Source organism: Mytilus galloprovincialis, chromosome 1 (genome assembly GCF_965363235.1).
Source record: "Mytilus galloprovincialis chromosome 1, xbMytGall1.hap1.1, whole genome shotgun sequence".
NCBI classification, from domain to species: domain Eukaryota; kingdom Metazoa; phylum Mollusca; class Bivalvia; order Mytilida; family Mytilidae; genus Mytilus; species Mytilus galloprovincialis.
The window spans coordinates 50622885-50641768 of record NC_134838.1 but is presented as its reverse complement, the minus strand read 5'-3'; the positions used below and the strand labels follow the sequence as shown (position 1 = coordinate 50641768).

The following is an 18884-nucleotide window of genomic DNA, read 5'->3' as shown; positions in this document are numbered from 1 at the left end:
TTGTATCTCAGTATGATATTACGAGTTGCAGCTCAGTGTGAAACAGAATTAGTTTTTCGAGAAAAAAAATTGGAAAAAAAAACTGAGAATGGAAATGGGGAATTATTTTGACAAATATCACAGACCCCCCCCCCCCTCTCATCACATTATTCAATTGTGAATCTGCAGATTAAGAGGCATTTCACATAAAAATAATAAATTAACTAAATAAACATATTTGTTTTCAGGAATGCGAAGAATACATAAACATTGCAGAGAAAAAAGGTTTTGAAGCTGCACTTCTTAATGCCGGAGGAGATAGGTAAAAATACACGAATAATTATAGCTTTGATTGACATGTGATTTTTTGCGCAGATCGGGTATTGATAGATGAAACTCACTTTTTAAACCGTAAGCTTTGAATTAGTAAAATATTCATCAAATGTTGCCCAAAAAAGAAAATTAGTCTGGTAGAAGAAGATGAACGAGTTAACATGACGTCTATCATGATGTCATTCTATATATAGCTGATATAAAAAGATGTGGTATGATTGCTAAATAAGACAAATCCACCAAAGTTCAAATGAAGTGGATGTAATCAATTACATGCAACCGTACGACCTTCAACAATGAGTAAAGTCCATACAGTATAGTCGGCTATAAAGAGCCCCAACATGAAAAAATTGAAACAATTCAATTGAGAAAACAAACGCCCTAATTTTTAACAAAACAATTTACGAAAAACAAATATAACAGACATGAACCAACGACAATCAACAACCGAACTACAGGCTCCTGACTTTGGACAGGCTCACAAAGAATGTGGCGGGATTAAACATGTTTGTCGTCTAGCATTACTGTAATAAATCCTCGGAATAGCCGGCAGGCGTTTCGGCCAAAAGTACACAATCTTAAATCTTGCGATCAGACTCTTTTTTGATCGAATCATCGATTGAAACGTTGTAATTGCATTTGGTTTTTTATATATGGATAAATGAAGAACGATAAAAAAAAAATAATACGTTGCCTAGGTGTAGTTTATATCATTTGAAAAAAATGTAGGAAAAAAAAAGTACGGGCCACGGATTTTTTTTAACCAATTCTGTGCCGTGAATAGAAAGAAAACTAAACGATTTGTATGCCCCACCTACGATAGTAGAGGGGCATTATGTTTTCTGGTCTGTGGCTCCGTTCGTTCGTTTGTCCGTCCGTCCGTTCGTTCGTTCGTTCGTTCGTCCCGCTTCAGGTTAAAGTTTTTGGTCAAGGTAGTTTTTGATGAAATTGAAGTCCAATCAACATGAAACTTAGTACACATGTTCCCTATAGTATAATCTTTCTTATTTTAATGCCAAATTAGATATTTACCCAATTTCAAAGTCCATAAAACATGGAAAATGATAGTGCGAGTGGGGCATTCGTGTACTTTGGACACATTCTTGTTTCATATAAAATATGAGAAGATGACTCTGTTTCTTCATTCCAATGAACTATTGATATAACTTTATGAATTAATTCCTTTCACAAAATTTAAATATTTCATTAAAGGTCTAGATATATATTATGTTCTGCTATTTAGCAATCCAAGATGGCGAAAGACACCTGATATACCTAAATATGAAATAATTTCAATACTTGATAACAACGGCCTTATGGTTAAATGATATTTAAATGAAAGGATTCTTTTCTAAAGACGTGTAGAAATCTATTATTCATTATTATTTCAATATTTACACTCTGCTAGTTTTCCGAGAATGCCCTTGTGTGTAAAACAGATTAGATAAAGACAAAGTCACCATATATCCCTTTCTTCATAAATTAATTTAACGTACATTTTGTATTTTAAAGAGTTCCATAAATTAAATGATTTTCTAACATCTTCAAGGTGGCATCAATACAACAAACAATCAGTGATTATTTACAGACAAGTATTAGTCACAGATGTAAGAAATAGTTCAAGGTGTATATGGGATACCAAAGAAGAGGTTGATAAGATATGGAAAAGAATCAAAGAATATGTTCCTGATGTATGGTGTCACAGAGAGGTGATGGGATTGAATGAAAGGTGCAATATTTAAAAAAAAATAAACTTTGTATTTAGATAATAAAATTGAGAATGGAAATGGGGAATGTGTCAAAGAGACAACAACCTGACCATAGAGCAGACAACAGCCAAAAGGCCACCAATGGGTCTTCAATGCAGCGAGAAACTCCCGCATCCGGAGGAGTCCTTCAGCTTGCCCCTAAACAAATATGTATACTAGTTCAGTGATAATGGACGTCATAAACTCCGAATTATACACAACACTCTTTAAACAACATTTTATGCTCCACCTCAGGTCATTATGTTTTTCGGTCTGTGCGTCCGTTCGTTCGTTCGTTCGTTCGTCCGTCAGTTCGTCCGCCTGTCCCGCTTCAGGTTATGGTTTTTAGTCCAGGTATTATTATTGATGAAATTGAAGTCCTATCAACTTGAAACTTATTACACATATTCCCTCTAATTTGATCTTTCTAATTTTAATGCCAAATTAGAGTTTTGACTATAATTTCACGGTCCACTGAATATAGAAAATGATAGTGCGAGTGGGGCATCCGTGTACTATGGACACATACTTGTTTTATCAATTTTGAGACGTAGTAACACACGTAGCAAAGGTCTAAAATAATTTTACTTTTATCTTCTAGATTAAGGATTCTTAGATATGATCCAGGCGAATATTTCAGACCGCATTGTGATGGCATGTATAAACGGGATAATGGAGAGACAAGTTATGTGACTGTCCAGATATATCTAAACGAGGTAAGGAAGACTTATTTAATTACCCATGTGGTCGAGTGGTCTGAGTATTCGAACTACTGTATCTTTAGCCTGTCAACCTAAACCTCTCACTTGTATGACAGTCGCATAAATTTCATTATACTGACAACAATTTGTGATCCAAACAGACAGACTTAATCGGTAAAAATGTCTAAAATTGGGGTACAGCAGTCAATATTGTGTAATAATCTTAATCACAATAAAAACAAACAACTTTGGCAACAAAGATAAACAAAATGGCATATAGGCACTCTATAGACAAATCACATAAGCAAAAATGAAAGACAAGAATAAAAAAATTGACTATTATAGTACAATATGTATGAATACCGAGCCACGCCAAAAGGGTATTACCAAAAATGGAGAAGTCATGAAAGATGTCATTTGAATTGTATTAATGGATTTGTACTGATTCGAAGTTCAAATTCAATGGGCCACAACAGTGGCTTATAAGAAATTGTAAAAATCTGACAAAAGGAGACAATCTATATTATCAATAGATTTCACTGATAAAAATAAGACATCCATTTCTTGAATAAACAGACAAAATAAGAATAGTAGTCAGAATGCAGTGCTCTTTTCATCGGTTTTCGGATTTATACTTGACATAAGTAACACGACGGGTGACACAAGAGGGGAATGATTTGCCAACCTTTCTTATTACCTGTATCTGTCCTTTTTGTAGAGTTCAAGTTACCCTATTTTTGGTTTCTGTTGAGTGTATGTACCCTTCTTGATCGCTTTAGGTATCTGTTCGTTTTGTAGAGTTCAGATTACTCTATTTTTATACGACTGCAAAAAATTTTGCGGTCGTATATTGGTATCACGTCGTCGTCGTCGTCGTTTTCTGAAAACAGTTGGTTTCCGGACAATAGCTTTAGTATAATTAAATAGAAATCTATGAAATTTAAACACAAGGGTTATAACCACAAAAGGAAGGTTAAGATTGATTTTGGGGGTCATGGTCCCAACAGTTTAGGAATCAGGGGTAAAAAAAAGGCCCAAATGTGCATTTTTTAAGTTTTCAGACAATAACTTGTTGCACGGTGTTCGGATCCCTCTGAAATTATACCACAAGCTTCCATACCACAAAGGGGTGGTTAGGATTGGTTTTGTGGGGTTGTGGCTCAAACCGTTTAGGAATTAGGGGCAACAAAGGGGGAAAAACAAGGGTTTCCTGACTAATGATCAATTACTTAAGACAATTTAAAAGCATTGTAAGGGAGGTAATCCAAACACATTATGTTTTAGATTACCTCCCTTACCCTGCTTTTAAATTATGTATAAATAAATGTTGTATTGTCTTGAGGTTATGAGCTGTCAATTTATTTTTATACGACCGCAAAACATTTTGCGGTCGTATATTGGTATTACGTCGTCGTCGTCGTCGTCGTCGTTCGAAGACATTTGGTTTTCGCACAATAACTTTAGTATAAGTAAAAAGAATTCTAAGAAATTTAAACACAAGGTTTAGGACCACAAAAGGAAGGTTGGGATTTTGGGGGTTATGTTCCCAACAGCTTACGAATTAGGGGTCAAAAAGGGGCCAAAATAAAAAAATTTCTAGTTTCCAGACAATAACTTGTGGAATGGTGGTTGGATCTCTCTGAAGATCCCTCTTTGGGAGGGGGAGGGGGTTATGGCTCAAACCGTTTAAGAATTAGGGGCAAAAAAGGGGGAAAAACAAGGCTGTCCTAGTTAATGAACAATTACTTAAGTACAAAAACATAATTTAAAAGCAGTGTAGGGGAAGTAATTCAAACACAACATTTTGAATTACCTCCGTTCCTTTTATGATGTATTTTAATAGGTTATTATGGTTGCAAACTTCATTGGAAATTTGAATTGAGATTATGATCATATCTTGAGGGGGGTAGGGGGTTAATTTTTTTTAGGGGGGAGAGGGGTAGATTCGCAACAGCATAGTGTATTGCTCAAAAATTCAAACCACATAACCAATTCAAGTTCTTTGACTACAGTTATTCTGTGTCAGAAACCTATTATGTGTCAAATATTTAATTACAAACCAAATTCAGACCTGTATCAAGTGCGAATATTGTGTCCATTTTTGCCCCAAAAGTTAAGGGTTGGACCTCTGCGGTCGTATCCAGCTGCGCTTAGCGAAGCAGTTTATTATATCCTGTCCTTGTTTTTGAACTTTATGTTATTTTGTTTTTGTTTTAGGCTCCGTCCTGGTTTTTGAACATGATCATCCTATACTACATGAAGGATCTCTGTTTGGTTTCTGTTGAGTGTATGTACCCTTCCTGATCACCCGAGGTATCTGTTCGTTTTGTAGAGTTCATGTTACTCTTTTTTTAGTTTCTGTTGAGTGTGTGTACCCTTCCTGATCACCTGAGGTATCTGTTCTTTTTGTAGAGTTCGAGTTACCGAATGTTTTGTTTCTGTTGAGTGTGTTTACCTTTCCTGATCGCTTGAGGTATCTGTCTTTTTTTGTAGATATCAGGTTGCTCTTTTTGTAGGTCTGTTGAGTGTATGCACCCTTCCTAATCTCCTGATGTATCTGTTCTTTTTGTAGAGTTTTGGTTGCTCTAGTTTTAGTTTCTGTTAAGTGTGTGTACCCGTCCTGATCACTTGATGTATCTGTTCTTTTTGTAGATTTCGGATTGCTCTATTGTTAGTTTCTGTTGAATGGGTGTAGTCTTCCTGATCACTTGTGGTATCTGTTATTTTTGTAGAGTTCGGGTTGCATTATTTTTAGTTTCTGTTGAGTGTGTGTAGCCTTCCTGATCACTTGAGGTATCTGTTCTTTTTGTAGAGTTCGAGTTGCTCTAGCTTTAGTTTCTGTTGAATGCGTGTAGCCTTTCTGATCACTTGAGGTATATGTTCTTTATGTAGAGTTCGGGTTGCTTTATTTTTAGTTTCAGTTGAGTGTGTAGCCTTCCTGATCACTTGTGGTATCTGTTCTTTTTGTAGAGTTCGGGTTGGTCAATTTTTAGTTTCTGTTGAGTGTGTTTAGCCTTCCTGATCACTTGAGGTATCTGTTCTTTTTGTAGAGTTCGAGTTGCTCTAGCTTTAGTTTCTGTTGAATGTGTGTAGCCTTTCTGATCACTTGAGGTATATGTTCTTTATGTAGAGTTCGGGTTGCTTTATTTTTAGTTTCAGTTGAGTGTGTAGCCTTCCTGATCACCTGTGGTATCTGTCCTTTTTTGTGGAGACCGGGTTGGTCTTTTTTATTAGGTTTGTTGAATGTATGTACCCTTGCTGATCACCTGAGGTATCTGTTCTTTTTGTAGAGTTCGAGTTACCGAATGTTTTGTTTCTGTTGAGTGTGTTTACCTTTCCTGATCGCTTGAGGTATCTGTCTTTTTTTGTAGATATCAGGTTGCTCTTTTTGTAGGTCTGTTGAGTGTATGCACCCTTCCTAATCTCCTGATGTATCTGTTCTTTTTGTAGAGTTTTGGTTGCTCTAGTTTTAGTTTCTGTTAAGTGTGTGTACCCGTCCTGATCACTTGATGTATCTGTTCTTTTTGTAGATTTCGGATTGCTCTATTGTTAGTTTCTGTTGAATGTGTGTAGTCTTCCTGATCACTTGTGGTATCTGTTCTTTTTGTAGAGTTCGGGTTGCTTTATTTTTAGTTACTGTTGAGTGTGTGTAGCCTTCCTGATCACTTGAGGTATCTGTTCTTTTTGTAGAGTTCGAGTTGCTCTAGCTTTAGTTTCTGTTGAATGTGTGTAGCCTTTCTGATCACTTGAGGTATATGTTCTTTATGTAGAGTTCGGGTTGCTTTATTTTTAGTTTCAGTTGAGTGTGTAGCCTTCCTGATCACTTGTGGTATCTGTTCTTTTTGTAGAGTTCGGTTGGTCAATTTTTAGTTTCTGTTGAGTGTGTTTAGCCTTCCTGATCACTTGAGGTATCTGTTCTTTTTGTAGAGTTCGAGTTGCTCTAGCTTTAGTTTCTGTTAAATGTGTGTAGCCTTTCTGATCACTTGAGGTATATGTTCTTTATGTAGAGTTCGGGTTGCTTTATTTTTAGTTTCAGTTGAGTGTGTAGCCTTCCTGATCACCTGTGGTATCTGTCCTTTTTTGTGGAGACCGGGTTGGTCTTTTTTATTAGGTTTGTTGAATGTATGTACCCTTGCTGATCACCTGAGGTATCCATTTTTTGTGTAGCGTTCGAGTTGATGATCTATTTTTAGTTTCTGTTGAGTGTGTGTACCCTTCCTGATCACTTGAGGTATCTGTTCTTTTTGTAGAGTTCGGGTTGCTATAGTTTTAGTTTCTGTTCAGTGTGTGTACCCTTCCTGATCACTCTTGAGGTATCTTTTCTTTTTTGTAGAGATCGGGTTGCTCTTGTTTTTTTATAGGTGTGTTGAGTGTATCTACCCTTCCTGATCACCTGATGTATCTGTTCATTTAGTTCGGGTTGCTCTATGTTTAGTTTCTGTTTGGTTTTCGTCTGTTTTCTTTTGTCCATTATGCAGAAGTAAATCTACCGTACATTATTTAAATAACAACTGTCTAATTAATAGAAATGATTAGTTAAAAACGTATATTCATGAAACAATACAGGGCATGCTTAAAATACAACTGTACACATTATCTTTATTTTTAAGAAATGAGATCAAATTCAGTTATGTATGATACAATCAAATAAAACCAATCAGTATTGTAAAAAAAAAACATGTCAAATGGTTGGCTAGAATAATTTTGCAGTCTTTTTAAAGTGATATGCAAGTAATATTTTAACAAGATTCTTAAGTACTTATTTGATTTGCAGGGTTTTAAAGGTGGAAGTACCACATTTATAGGAGATCATTCAGATGAACGAGTTGAAGTTGTACCAAAAACAGGTAATTTTTTATAATCAAATCAAAACAAAGAAAAATGACGAATTTATATGATTATTCTTTTAAAACCAGCTTTTAATATTATGCACCTGATATTCAGAGATAATTATTTTGAAACGGTAAAGCTAGACATACAGTACAGGGCCAGATACGGGCTTTTGAAAAGGGCGTTATTCTATAAAATATATTTTCAAATCAAAATTGAGGGGGTGGGCATATGCCCTCTACGCCCCCCCCCCCCCCCCCATATGAATCCACCACTGCAGTAACTATATATTTAGTATGCATAAAAATTGTAACTAAAAGCAAGTAACAACTGAAAATGAAAAATGTATGGTTTCGTGTAAAATGCCTAATATACCCCAAAACATGAATTAGATATTCTGCAATGTTCTTTTCCATCCATCTGTTTGTATTTTGAGCTCACCTGGCCTTTTTTTGTTTTTCTCATCACTTGGCGTCCGTCGTCGTCGTTGTCCGTCGTCGTCGTCGTCGTCGTTGTGAACTTTTACGAAAATCTTCTCTGAAACTACTGGCCTAAATTTAACCAAACCTGGTCACAATCATTATTGGGGTATTTAGTTTAAAAAATGTGTCCGACGACTCTGCCTGCCAACCAAGATGGCTGACATGGCTAGAACTAGAACATAGAGGTACATGTAAAATGCAAGTTTTGTCTATTATTTTGAAAACTGTTATAAAAAGAGAAAATCTGACAATGTTCAGAGTGATGAGCTCTACCAATTGTCTATACACGTCAAAGCTATCAGACGATTTCTTATAGGGGTTATTTCCCTAGGCTTAAATGGCAAATTTTACCATTTTTGTTCATTTTATCTATTATCTTGAACACTATAATAGATAGAGAGAAACTTTAGATTGCAAAAATGATCAAGTTCTCCAAATAAGTTTGCACGGTCGAAATCATCAGTCGACTTCTTATTAGAGTTATAGCCCTTTGATGAGGATTTTTATCAATTTTTTATACGACCGCAAAAAAATTTTGTGGTCGAATATTGGTATGACGTTGGCGTCGTCGTCGTCCGAAGACATATTGGTTTTCGCACAATAACTTTAGTTTAAGTGAATGGATCTCTATAAAATTTTACCATAAGGTTCAATACCACAAAAGGAAGGTTGGGATTGATTTTAGCGGTTATGGTACTAACAGTTAAAGAATTAGGGGCCAAAAAGGGGCCAAAAATATGCATGTTTGTAACTTCCAGACAATAAGGTGTGTGTTAGTGTATGGATCTCTCTGCCATTGTTCCACAAGGTTCCATATCACAAAGGGAATGCTGGGATTGATTTTGGCGGTAATTGCCTAAACATTTTAGGAATTAGGGGCCAAAAACAAGCATTTTTCTAGTTTCATGACAATAACTTGTGTGTAAGTGTATGGATCTTTCTGAAATTGTACTACAAGGTTCCATATCACAAAGGGAAAGCTCGAATTGAGTTTGGGGGTAATTGCCCGAAAAGTTTAGGAATTAGGGGTTAAATCCATTTTTGTAACTTCCAGACAATAACGTGTTTGTTAGTGTATGGATCTCTCTGACATTGTTCCACAAGGTTTCATATCACAAAGGGAATGCTGGGATTGATTTTGGCGGTAATTGCCTCAAAATTTTAGGAATTAGGGGCCAAAAAAGGGCCAAAACAAGCATTTTTCTAGTTTCATGACGATAACTTGTGTGTAAGTGTATGGATCTTTCTGAAATTGTACTACAAGGTTCCATATCACAAAGGGAAAGCTGGAATTGAGTTTGGGGGTAATTGCCCGAAACGTTTAGAAATTAGGGGCCAAAAAGGGACCAAAAATAAGCATTTTTCTAGTTTCCAGACAATAACTTGTGTTCAAGTTCATGGATCTCTCTGAAATTGTACTGTAATGTGTCAAACCACATAGGGAAGGCTGGGATTGATTTTGGGGGTGATTGCCCTAAAATTTTATGAATTAGGGCCAAAAGGGGCAAAAAACAAGCATTTTTTTAGTTTCAGGCAATAACTTGTGTGTGAGTGTATGGATCTTTCTGAAATTGTACCACAAGATTCCATACCAAAAAAGAAAGGTTGGGATTGATTTTGGGGAAAAAGTAAAAACACAAAAAATACTGAGCTCCGAGGAAAATTCAAAAAGGAAAGTTGCAAAAGGCAAAATCAAAATTCCAAACACATCAAACGAATGGATAACAACTGTCATATTCCTGACTTGGTACAGGCATTTTCTAATGTAGAAAATGGTGGATTGAACCTGGTTTTATAGCTAGCTAAACCTCTCACTTGTATGACAGTCGCATTAAATTGGGGGTTATGACCCAAACTATTTAGGAATAAGGGGTCAAAAAGGGGTCAAAAACAATACTTTTCTAATACTTTGTATAAATTGCTTATTTCTTGACAAATTTCAATGGGGTTTTATTCTTAAATTCTTGGGGTTCTTTAATATGCTGAATCTAACAGTATATTAAGTTTTTGGATTTTGGGCCCCGTTTTTAAATTGGTCCACATTGAGGTCCAAAGGGTCCAAAAGTAAACTTTGTTTGATTTCATCAAAAATTGAATGATTGGGATTCTTTGATATGCCGAATCTAACCGTGTCGTGTATTTAGATTTTTAATTTTGGGTCCAGTTTTCAAATTGGTCTACATTAAGGTCTACGGGTCCAAAATTAAACTTAGTTTGATTTTAATAAAAATTGAATTCTTGGGGTTCTTTGATATGCTGAATCTAAACGTGTATTTGGATTTTTGATTATGGGCCCAGTTTTCAAGTTGGTCCAAACCGGGGTCCAAAATTAAATTTTGTTTGAACATATGGAGTTCTTTGATATGCTGAATCTAACCATGTATTTATATTTTTGATTTTTGGGCCCCGTTATCAAATTGGACTACATTGAGGTCAAAAGGGTCCAAAATCAAACTTTGTTTGATTTCATTACACATTTAATTCTTGGGATTCTTTCATATGCTGAATCTAACCGTGTATTTCGATTTTGGATATTGGACCATAATAGGTAAATTTAATATGTTTTTAAAAGTTCTTAGACCACATTCATTCTGTGTCAGCAACCTATGCTGTGTCAAATATTTAATCACAATCCAAATTCAGAGCTGTATCAAGCTTGAATGTTGTGTCCATACTTGCCCCAACTGTTCAGGGTTCGACCTCTGCGGTCGTATCAAGCTGCGCCCAACGGAGCATTTTATTGTGTTTTTGCCTTATATCTTAAAAATCATAAAAGATAGATAGAAACTTAAATAAGCAAAAATGACCAGCAAGACAAGTTTAAGATCTATTATAATTCAGACGAAATGGAGGAAATCGTCAACGACTCCTTATTGAAATTATTGCCCTTTGATGACGATTTTTACATTTTTTTTTTTTACATTTTTTTTTTTGCGTTTTGCCTTATATGTAGAAAAATATAATAGATAAATAGACACTTGAATTTATTGAATACTAAAATTTATGATAAAAGGGATGATTTTTCATTTCCTATCGTTAATTATCCGTTTTTAGATGGTGACGTTCCCTTGTCACCATCTTACGGTGTTTATATATCTCAACTTGTACGATTCGCTCGTGTATGTAACAATGTTTTAGATTTTAACGAGAGAAATTTATGTATTACTGAAAAATTATTACACCAGGGTTTTCGATATCACAAACTAGTCAAAACATTTACTAAATTTTATCATCGGTATAAAGACATTATTCGTAAATATAGCTCAACATGCAGACTTTTAATACGTTCAGGTATTTCACATCCAATTTTTTATGGTAATATTCTTTATAAAGCACAAAGGTGTCAGTATTCACCTCAGAAACTTACAAAACCTTTGAATAGACTTATTAAGAAGGGATATAATTACGATACTGTTGTCAAGTCATTAAAGATTGCATATTTTGGCGTTAATATTGAGTCATTGATAAGGTCTTTGCATCGGAACTAAACACATTTATTCTAAAAACAGTTGTTGGCATGACACGGGTTATGTTCTTCTCATATATGTTATGATGGTATGATACTAAACCCCTAACGGGAAGGATTGTGCCTGATGTTCATATTGATGAAATCATAATCTTTCAGTCAGTTTAGTTGAAGTCTGGAGCTGGCATGTCAGTTAACTGCTAGTAGTCTGTTGTTATTTATGTATTATTGTCATTTTGTTTATTTTCTTTGGTTACATCTTCTGACATCAGACTCGGATTTATCTTGAACTGAATTTTAATGTGCGTATTGTTATGCGTTTACTTTACTACATTGGTTAGAGGTATAGGGGGAGGGTTGAGATCTCACAAACATGTTTAACCCCGCCGCATTTTTGCGCCTGTCCCAAGTCAGGAGCCTCTGGCCTTTGTTAGTCTTGTATTATTTTAATTTTAGTTTCTTGTGTACAATTTGAAAATTAGTATGGCGTTCATTATCACTGGACTAGTATATATTTGTTTAGGGGCCAGCTGAAGGACGCCTCCGGGTGCGGGAATTTCTCGCTACATTGAAGACCTGTTGGTGACCCTCTGCTGTTGTTTTTTTATTTGGGCGGGTTGTTGTCTCTTTGACACATTCCCCATTTCCATTCTCAATTTTACTTAAATCACAAAAAATGATCAACAAGGCTACTAACAAGTCAAATTTTGCCCAATATAGTTTGTAGACTGTCCCTCTTTGTAGGAGTGATTGCCCTTAAATTATGATTTTTTTTTACCCTCTTTTGTGTTTTGAGCAAAAAACTAAAAAAGAAAAGGGGCACTAAACAGACTAAATGATCAGCAATACAAGATCAACAAAACAGATTTTTTTTTTCATGAATTCTGTTCTCGTCTACAATGTTGGAGAGTGTCCTTTGTTGAATATGCACATAGACCAAGGTGTGCGACACAGGCTCTTTAGAGCATCTAGTTTTTACTTCCATCGCGTATTTCTCAGTAACTGTATAAAGGAAACATCTTATATTTGGTTTGACACTTTGTAATGTGGATTTTTGTTCGTTATGTAAGAAATTTTTATACTACCGCAAAAATTTGCGTTCATACATATGTATATTGCTATCACGTCGTCGTCGTCGTTGTCCGAAGATATTTGGTTTCCGGACAATAACTTTAATTAAAGTGTATGGATCTCTATGAAATTTCAACGAAAGGTTTAATACTACAAAAGGAAGGTTTGGATTGTTTTTGTGGGTGATGGTTTCAACCGTTTAGGAATGAGGGACAAAAAAGGGGCCCAAAACAAGCATTTTTCTAGTTTCAGGACAATTATAACTTGTGTATAAGTATTTTGATTGCTCTGAAATTAAACCACAAGATTCAATACCACAAGTAGAACGTTGGGGATTCATTGTGTGGGTAATTGCCCAAACCGTTCAGGAATTAGGTGACAGAAAGGGGCCAAAACAAGCATTTTACTAGTTTTCAGACAATGATTTGTGTTTAAGTGTATGGATGTCTCTTAAATTGTACCACTTTTACAAAAAAGAAAATTGTTCATATATTATTTTTTTTGGAGGGGGCGGGGTAAATTTGATTTTGCTAATTCTTTGTATATAGTCTGAAAACAGATTTACTAAGTATTGCGCAACAGCACAGTGTATTGCACAACAGCAAGAAACGCTTGAATATTGTGTCCATTTTTGCCCAAACTGTTCAGGGTTAGACCTCTGATGTCGTATCCAGCTGCGCTCGGCGATGCACATTTTCAGATTTGCCGGGAGGTCACTTGCTTTGGCGATATTTTGAATATTTATTATACCAATTTAGCAAGGTTGGGCGGCAAATACCACCCCCGGTATTTACCAGTATTTACCGCCTCGGACAATACTCCCCAAGTGGTCAATACTGGCAAATACTGGTCGATTAAAATTTTTATGGTTGTTTTTACTATTAATTTAAGTAAAAACTTGGTAAAAAGTCAAATATACTTTAACTTTAATTTTTATGTTTATGCATGGGTCAGCTTATAAATTTAATGAATTTGATATGTTTTATTCATTCATAACACTTCTTTCTACTGATTTAAAATTTAGTTAATTTATGAATTATGATATTGTATTCATTTTACATTTTACATTTCTGAGTTATGGGTTTTTAATCATTAAAAAAGGGGGGATTTTCCAGTTTTCGGACAATAACTCAAAAATGCTGTCAGCAATTCTCATGAAACTTTGGTGAATTGTTTATATCTATTGATGTAAGCTCCCTTTACATTTTCATAAATTTCTAATATGACATTGAGAATTAATTGAACTTTATTTGTTTATAGTCTGATAACAGATTTACAGTGGAGATCAGTTCTAACCTCTCATAAATTCTGTCAGAATCTGTCAGGAGAACTGTTCTAGAACAGTATGTAGAACTGTCAGCCTGACACCTTTTAGTCAGTTCTAGGTTAGAACTGTTCTAGCTAGAACTGATTTGGTCAGTTCTACCTAGAACTGATTTGGACAGTTCTACCTAGAACTGATCCTGATAGTTTTACCCTAGAACTGATCCTGACAGTTCTAGCTAGAACTGACCAGATATTTGGTCAGTTCTACTTCTAGAACAGTTCTACGGTTAGAATTGATTTCAAATTCTACGGCTAGAATTGATTTATAAATTCTACGGCCAGAATTAATTTATAAATTCTACGGCTAAAATTGATTTATAAATTCTACGGCTAGAATTGATTTATAAGTTTGAAGAAATATTTGTCATAATATAAAGGCTTCGGCAAAATAGCGATTAATATTATATAGAGTTTTGCTATTTTGCCGGTTTTATTTCAGATTTATAATCGGCAAGAGAACATGTTTCACCTCGCCATATTCTGCATGTATGTGCCTGTTCCAAGTCAGGAGCCTGTTATTCAGTGATTTTCTTTGTTGATGTGTTACATAAATTATTTGTTTTTCTTTCATTTTTTGAACATAAATTAAGCCGTTAATATTGGGGGGGGGGCATCATTATTTCATTTATTTTACATTTGTCATTCGGGGAGTCAGGATGACTCGTTTTACATAACAAAATTATCTGACCTTAATGTAATACGTTATTCTGGCCCAAACCACCAGGGACGGATCCAGCAGTTTAAAAAAAAAGGGGGGGGGGGTCCAACTAAAATTTATTGTCCTCATTCAAATGCATTGATCTTCCATAAAAAGGGTGCTGTACAGTAATTCAGTTATAATTTTAGGTCAAGAGGGACTGTAATATATACAAGTTATAGCAATATTGGAAAACAATGACCTCAAAATTTTGTTCGCATGAATTTATAGTGCCAGCATGTCCTCTTTTTATTCAAAGTATTGAATCCTAAACAAATATCAGTAGTTTTCATACTTCAGACTGAGTAGTGTAATAAAATCTTTTGACCGCATCAATCTAAACTGACCTTATTTGCTCTTTCGTTCTGCAAATCTATATAGCTGTACAGTAATTCAGTTATAATTTTAGGTCAAGAGGGACTGTAATATATACAAGTTATAGCAATATTGGAAAACAATGACCTCAAAATTTTGTTCGCATGAATTTATAGCGCCAGCATATCCTCTTTTTATTCAAAGTATTGAATCGTAAACAAATATCAGTAGTTTTCATACTTCAGACTGAGTCGTGTAATAAAATCTTTTGACCGCATCAATCTAAACTGACCTTATTTGCTCTTTCTTTCTGCAAATCTATATAGCTGTACAGCAATTCAGTTATAATTTTAGGTCAAGAGGGACTGTAATATATACAAGTTATAGCAATATTGGAAAACAATGACCTCAAAATTTTGTACGCATGAATTTATAGTGCCAGCTTGTCCTCTTTTTATTCAAAGTATTGAATCGAAAACAAATATCATTAGTTTTTAAACTTCAGACTGAGTCGTGTCATAAAATCTTTTGACCGCATCAATCTTAACTGACCTTATTTGCTCTTTCTTTCTGCAAATCTATATAGCTGTACAGCAATTCAGTTATAATTTTAGGTCAAGAGGGACTGTAATATACAAGTTACAGCAATATTGGAAAACAATGACCTCAAAATTTTGTTCGCATGAATTTATAGTGCCAGCATGTCCTCTTCTTATTCAAAGTATTGAATCGTAAACAAATATCAGTAGTTTTCATACTTCAGACTGAGTCGTGTAATAAAATCTTTTGACCGCATCAATCTAAACTGAACTTATTTGCTCTTTCTTTCTGCAAATCTATATAGCTGTACAGTAATTCAGTTATAATTTTAGGTCAAGAGGGACTGTAATATATACAAGTTATAGCAATATTGGATAACAAAGACCTCAAAATTTTGTTCGCATGAATTTATAGTGCCAGCATGTCCTCTTTTTATTCAAAATATTGAATCGTAAACAAATATCAGTAGTTTTCATACTTCAGACTGAGTCGTGTAATAAAATCTTTTGACCGCATCAATCTAAACTGACCTTATTTTCTCTTTCTTTCTGCAAATCTAGAAAGCTGCACAGTAATTCAGTTCTAATTTTAGGTCAAGAGGGACTGTAATATACAAGTTACAGCAATATTGGAAAACAATGACCTCAAAATTTTTCGCATGAATTTATAGTGCCAGTATATCCTCTTTTTATTCAAAGTATTGAATCGTAAACAAATATCAGTAGTTTTCATACTTCAGACTGAGTTGTATAATAAAATCTTTTGACCGCATCAACCAAAACTGACCATATTTGCTTTTTTATGTGAGTCTATATAGTTGAACAGTACTTCGGTTATATTTTTTTTACTGTAGTATATATAAATAACTGCAATATTGGAAATTGAACAAACATGACTAACTTATGTCTATGGGCGCTGATAACACAATAACGACAGAAGACCCATTACATCCAAACTTAAATTATTAAATAATGAACCGTCACAAAAAGTGAATTTTTATTTAGTCAGTAGTTCATGATGGTTTTTTTTTAAACAGAACTATTTAAGGGCATCATCCAACACTCACATCACTGATTCATATACTTTATTTTAAAATGAAAAGTACATGTATGAGAAGTTCTCTTCTTGGAAAGGTATACTGACTATACTGTTAATATAATTTGAAGAAGGAAAATGATTGGTTTTGTTTGTAGCCTTACGTCCAGTGGCAAATATTTCATTCATGTTCAGATCGAGTATATTTTTCTGACGTTCCAGACTCCCAGATATTATTCATTATCGTTATGGATAAGTTTGGCAACGAGATAATGCAAATCTGAGACCTCAGTGCAAATCTCGAGGTGCAAGTGTACATAGTTTTCTTGCGTTTAACAACACTGTGTTCATTACTATGATATCCCATAATTCATCCACTGTACAATTTTCGTTTGAGCATTTGTCCAAACAGAATCTTAAATCATGAATGTAAATCCAAGGCAAACAAGGTAAATTAAGATTAAATTTACTTGAATTAAATGCAGAGTTATATTTACGAAGAGACTGTTAAAAACGGGGAACGAAGAAACGTAAACAATGATGTTTCATTTGCAATCTCATAAAAATATTTCTCCGATGAGTTGGATAACCTCCTATCCACCGATATTTGTATATGTAAATTTTGATCAGTAAAAAATATAGAAAAATCTGCTATTATATATAGTAAAGTAATTGGAACTGATTTTTTCTTCTAAATTCTAAATTGCCCTTTCTGCAGTGACGTCATTTAGAACTGTTCTACAGTCCTGACTGATTTAGTCAGTTCTGCTGACAGTTCTACGGTTAGAACTGATTTGGTCAGTTCTACCTAGAACTGATCCTGACAGTTCTACCCTAGAACTGATCCTGACAGTTCTACCTAGAACTGATTTAGTCAGTTCTACCTAGAACTGATCCTGACAGTTCTACCTAGAACAGTTCTAGGGTAGAACTGTTCTAGGACAGGTTAGAACAGTTCTATGACAGAATATTCTGACAGTTCTAATGAGAGGTTAGAAGTGATCTCCACTGTACTAAGTATTGCGCAACAGCACAGTGTATCGCACAACAGCAAGAAATCTTTAATTGAATATAAATTCAATTCATATAACCAATTTCAAGGTCTTTGACAAAATTTATTCAGAAACCCATAATATGTCAAATATTTAATTACAATCCAAATTCAGACCTGTATCAAGCTGGAATATTGTGTCCATTTTTGCCCCAACTGTTCAGGGTTGTACCTCTGCGGGCGTATCCAGCTGCGCTCAGCGAAGCAGTTTATTACATTCTGTCTTAGTTTTTGAACTTTATGTTATTTTGTTTTTGTTTTAGGCTCCGTCCTGGTTTTTGAACATGATCATCCTATACTACATGAAGGATCTGAACTTATTTCCGGAAGAAAATATGCAATAAGGACTGATGTGATGTATTCATCTAAAATATCAAAGTCAAAGAAGGCAACGGATTCAGAGACAACCGCAAGCGAATCAGACACTTAGCATTCACAGAACATAGAGAGTGTTGAATCTAGTGATGAGGTGACAGACCCTTCAACAACTGAAAATTCTAAGAAGAAGTCGAATTTTCTTAGTAAACTATTTGGGTGAAATTTTTGTGATAGAAAGCTACTGTGATTTTAATATTTGCACTTCTTCTTTCTTCATGTCTTCTGGCGCATGTACGGGGCGCCGAATGGGACTCTTGTGGTTTTGTACTCAAAATTCAATTTTGTAAGGACAAAAGTGACTTTTGTTCAACAAAAATAAGTTCAGTTTAACAAAATTTGTATCATACTACAAATTTAAAATTTTGTCATACAAAATTATCTATCAGCGGACAAAAGTCACTTTTGTCATGACAAAATTCATTTTTGTTACACAGACTTGAATTTTGTTACCTAATTTGAAAATTGGGCGACAAAAGTCAATTTTGTATTCAAATTAGTTTATTTTGGTTTCTGTGAACTAATTTGCATACAAAATCGACTTTTGTTACACAAAATTGACAAAAATGAATTTTGTCTCAACAAAATTGACAAAATTGACAAAATTGAATTTTGTCTCAACAAAATTGACAAAATTGACTTTTGTCTCAACAAAATTGACAAAATTGACTTTTGTCTTAACAAAATTGACAAAATTGACTTTTGTGAGACAAAATTGACTTTTGTCTCAACAAAATGACAAAATTGACTAATGTCTCAACAAAATTGACAAAATTGGCAAAATTGAATTTTGTCTCAACAAAATTGATTTTTGTCTCACGAAAGTCAATTTTGTCTCACGAAAGTCAATTTTGTCTCATAAAAGTCAATTTTGTTGTTACAAAATTGAATTTTGTCGTCACAAAAATGAATTTTGTCGTCACAAAATTGACTTT

The 18884-nt window shown here is 34.5% G+C and overlaps 1 protein-coding gene across 2 annotated transcripts in view; it reads left to right on the top strand.

Annotated features, from left to right (window-relative positions):
• Nucleotides 1–18261, top strand: part of LOC143077469 (uncharacterized) — a 44014-nt gene extending 25753 nt beyond the window's left edge. Inside the window, exons 3-7 of one of the 2 annotated variants that reach the window (XM_076252973.1) lie at nucleotides 228–301; nucleotides 1901–2041; nucleotides 2662–2776; nucleotides 7536–7608; nucleotides 17838–18261. In XM_076252973.1, coding sequence (XP_076109088.1) covers nucleotides 228–301; nucleotides 1901–2041; nucleotides 2662–2776; nucleotides 7536–7608; nucleotides 17838–18004 — 570 coding nt within the window. In that variant the 3' untranslated portion in view covers nucleotides 18005–18261. The remainder of the gene's footprint in view (nucleotides 1–227; nucleotides 302–1900; nucleotides 2042–2661; nucleotides 2777–7535; nucleotides 7609–17837) is intronic. The other variant, XM_076252972.1, reaches the window with a different exon arrangement.
• The last annotated feature ends 623 nt before the right edge of the window (nucleotides 18262–18884 follow it).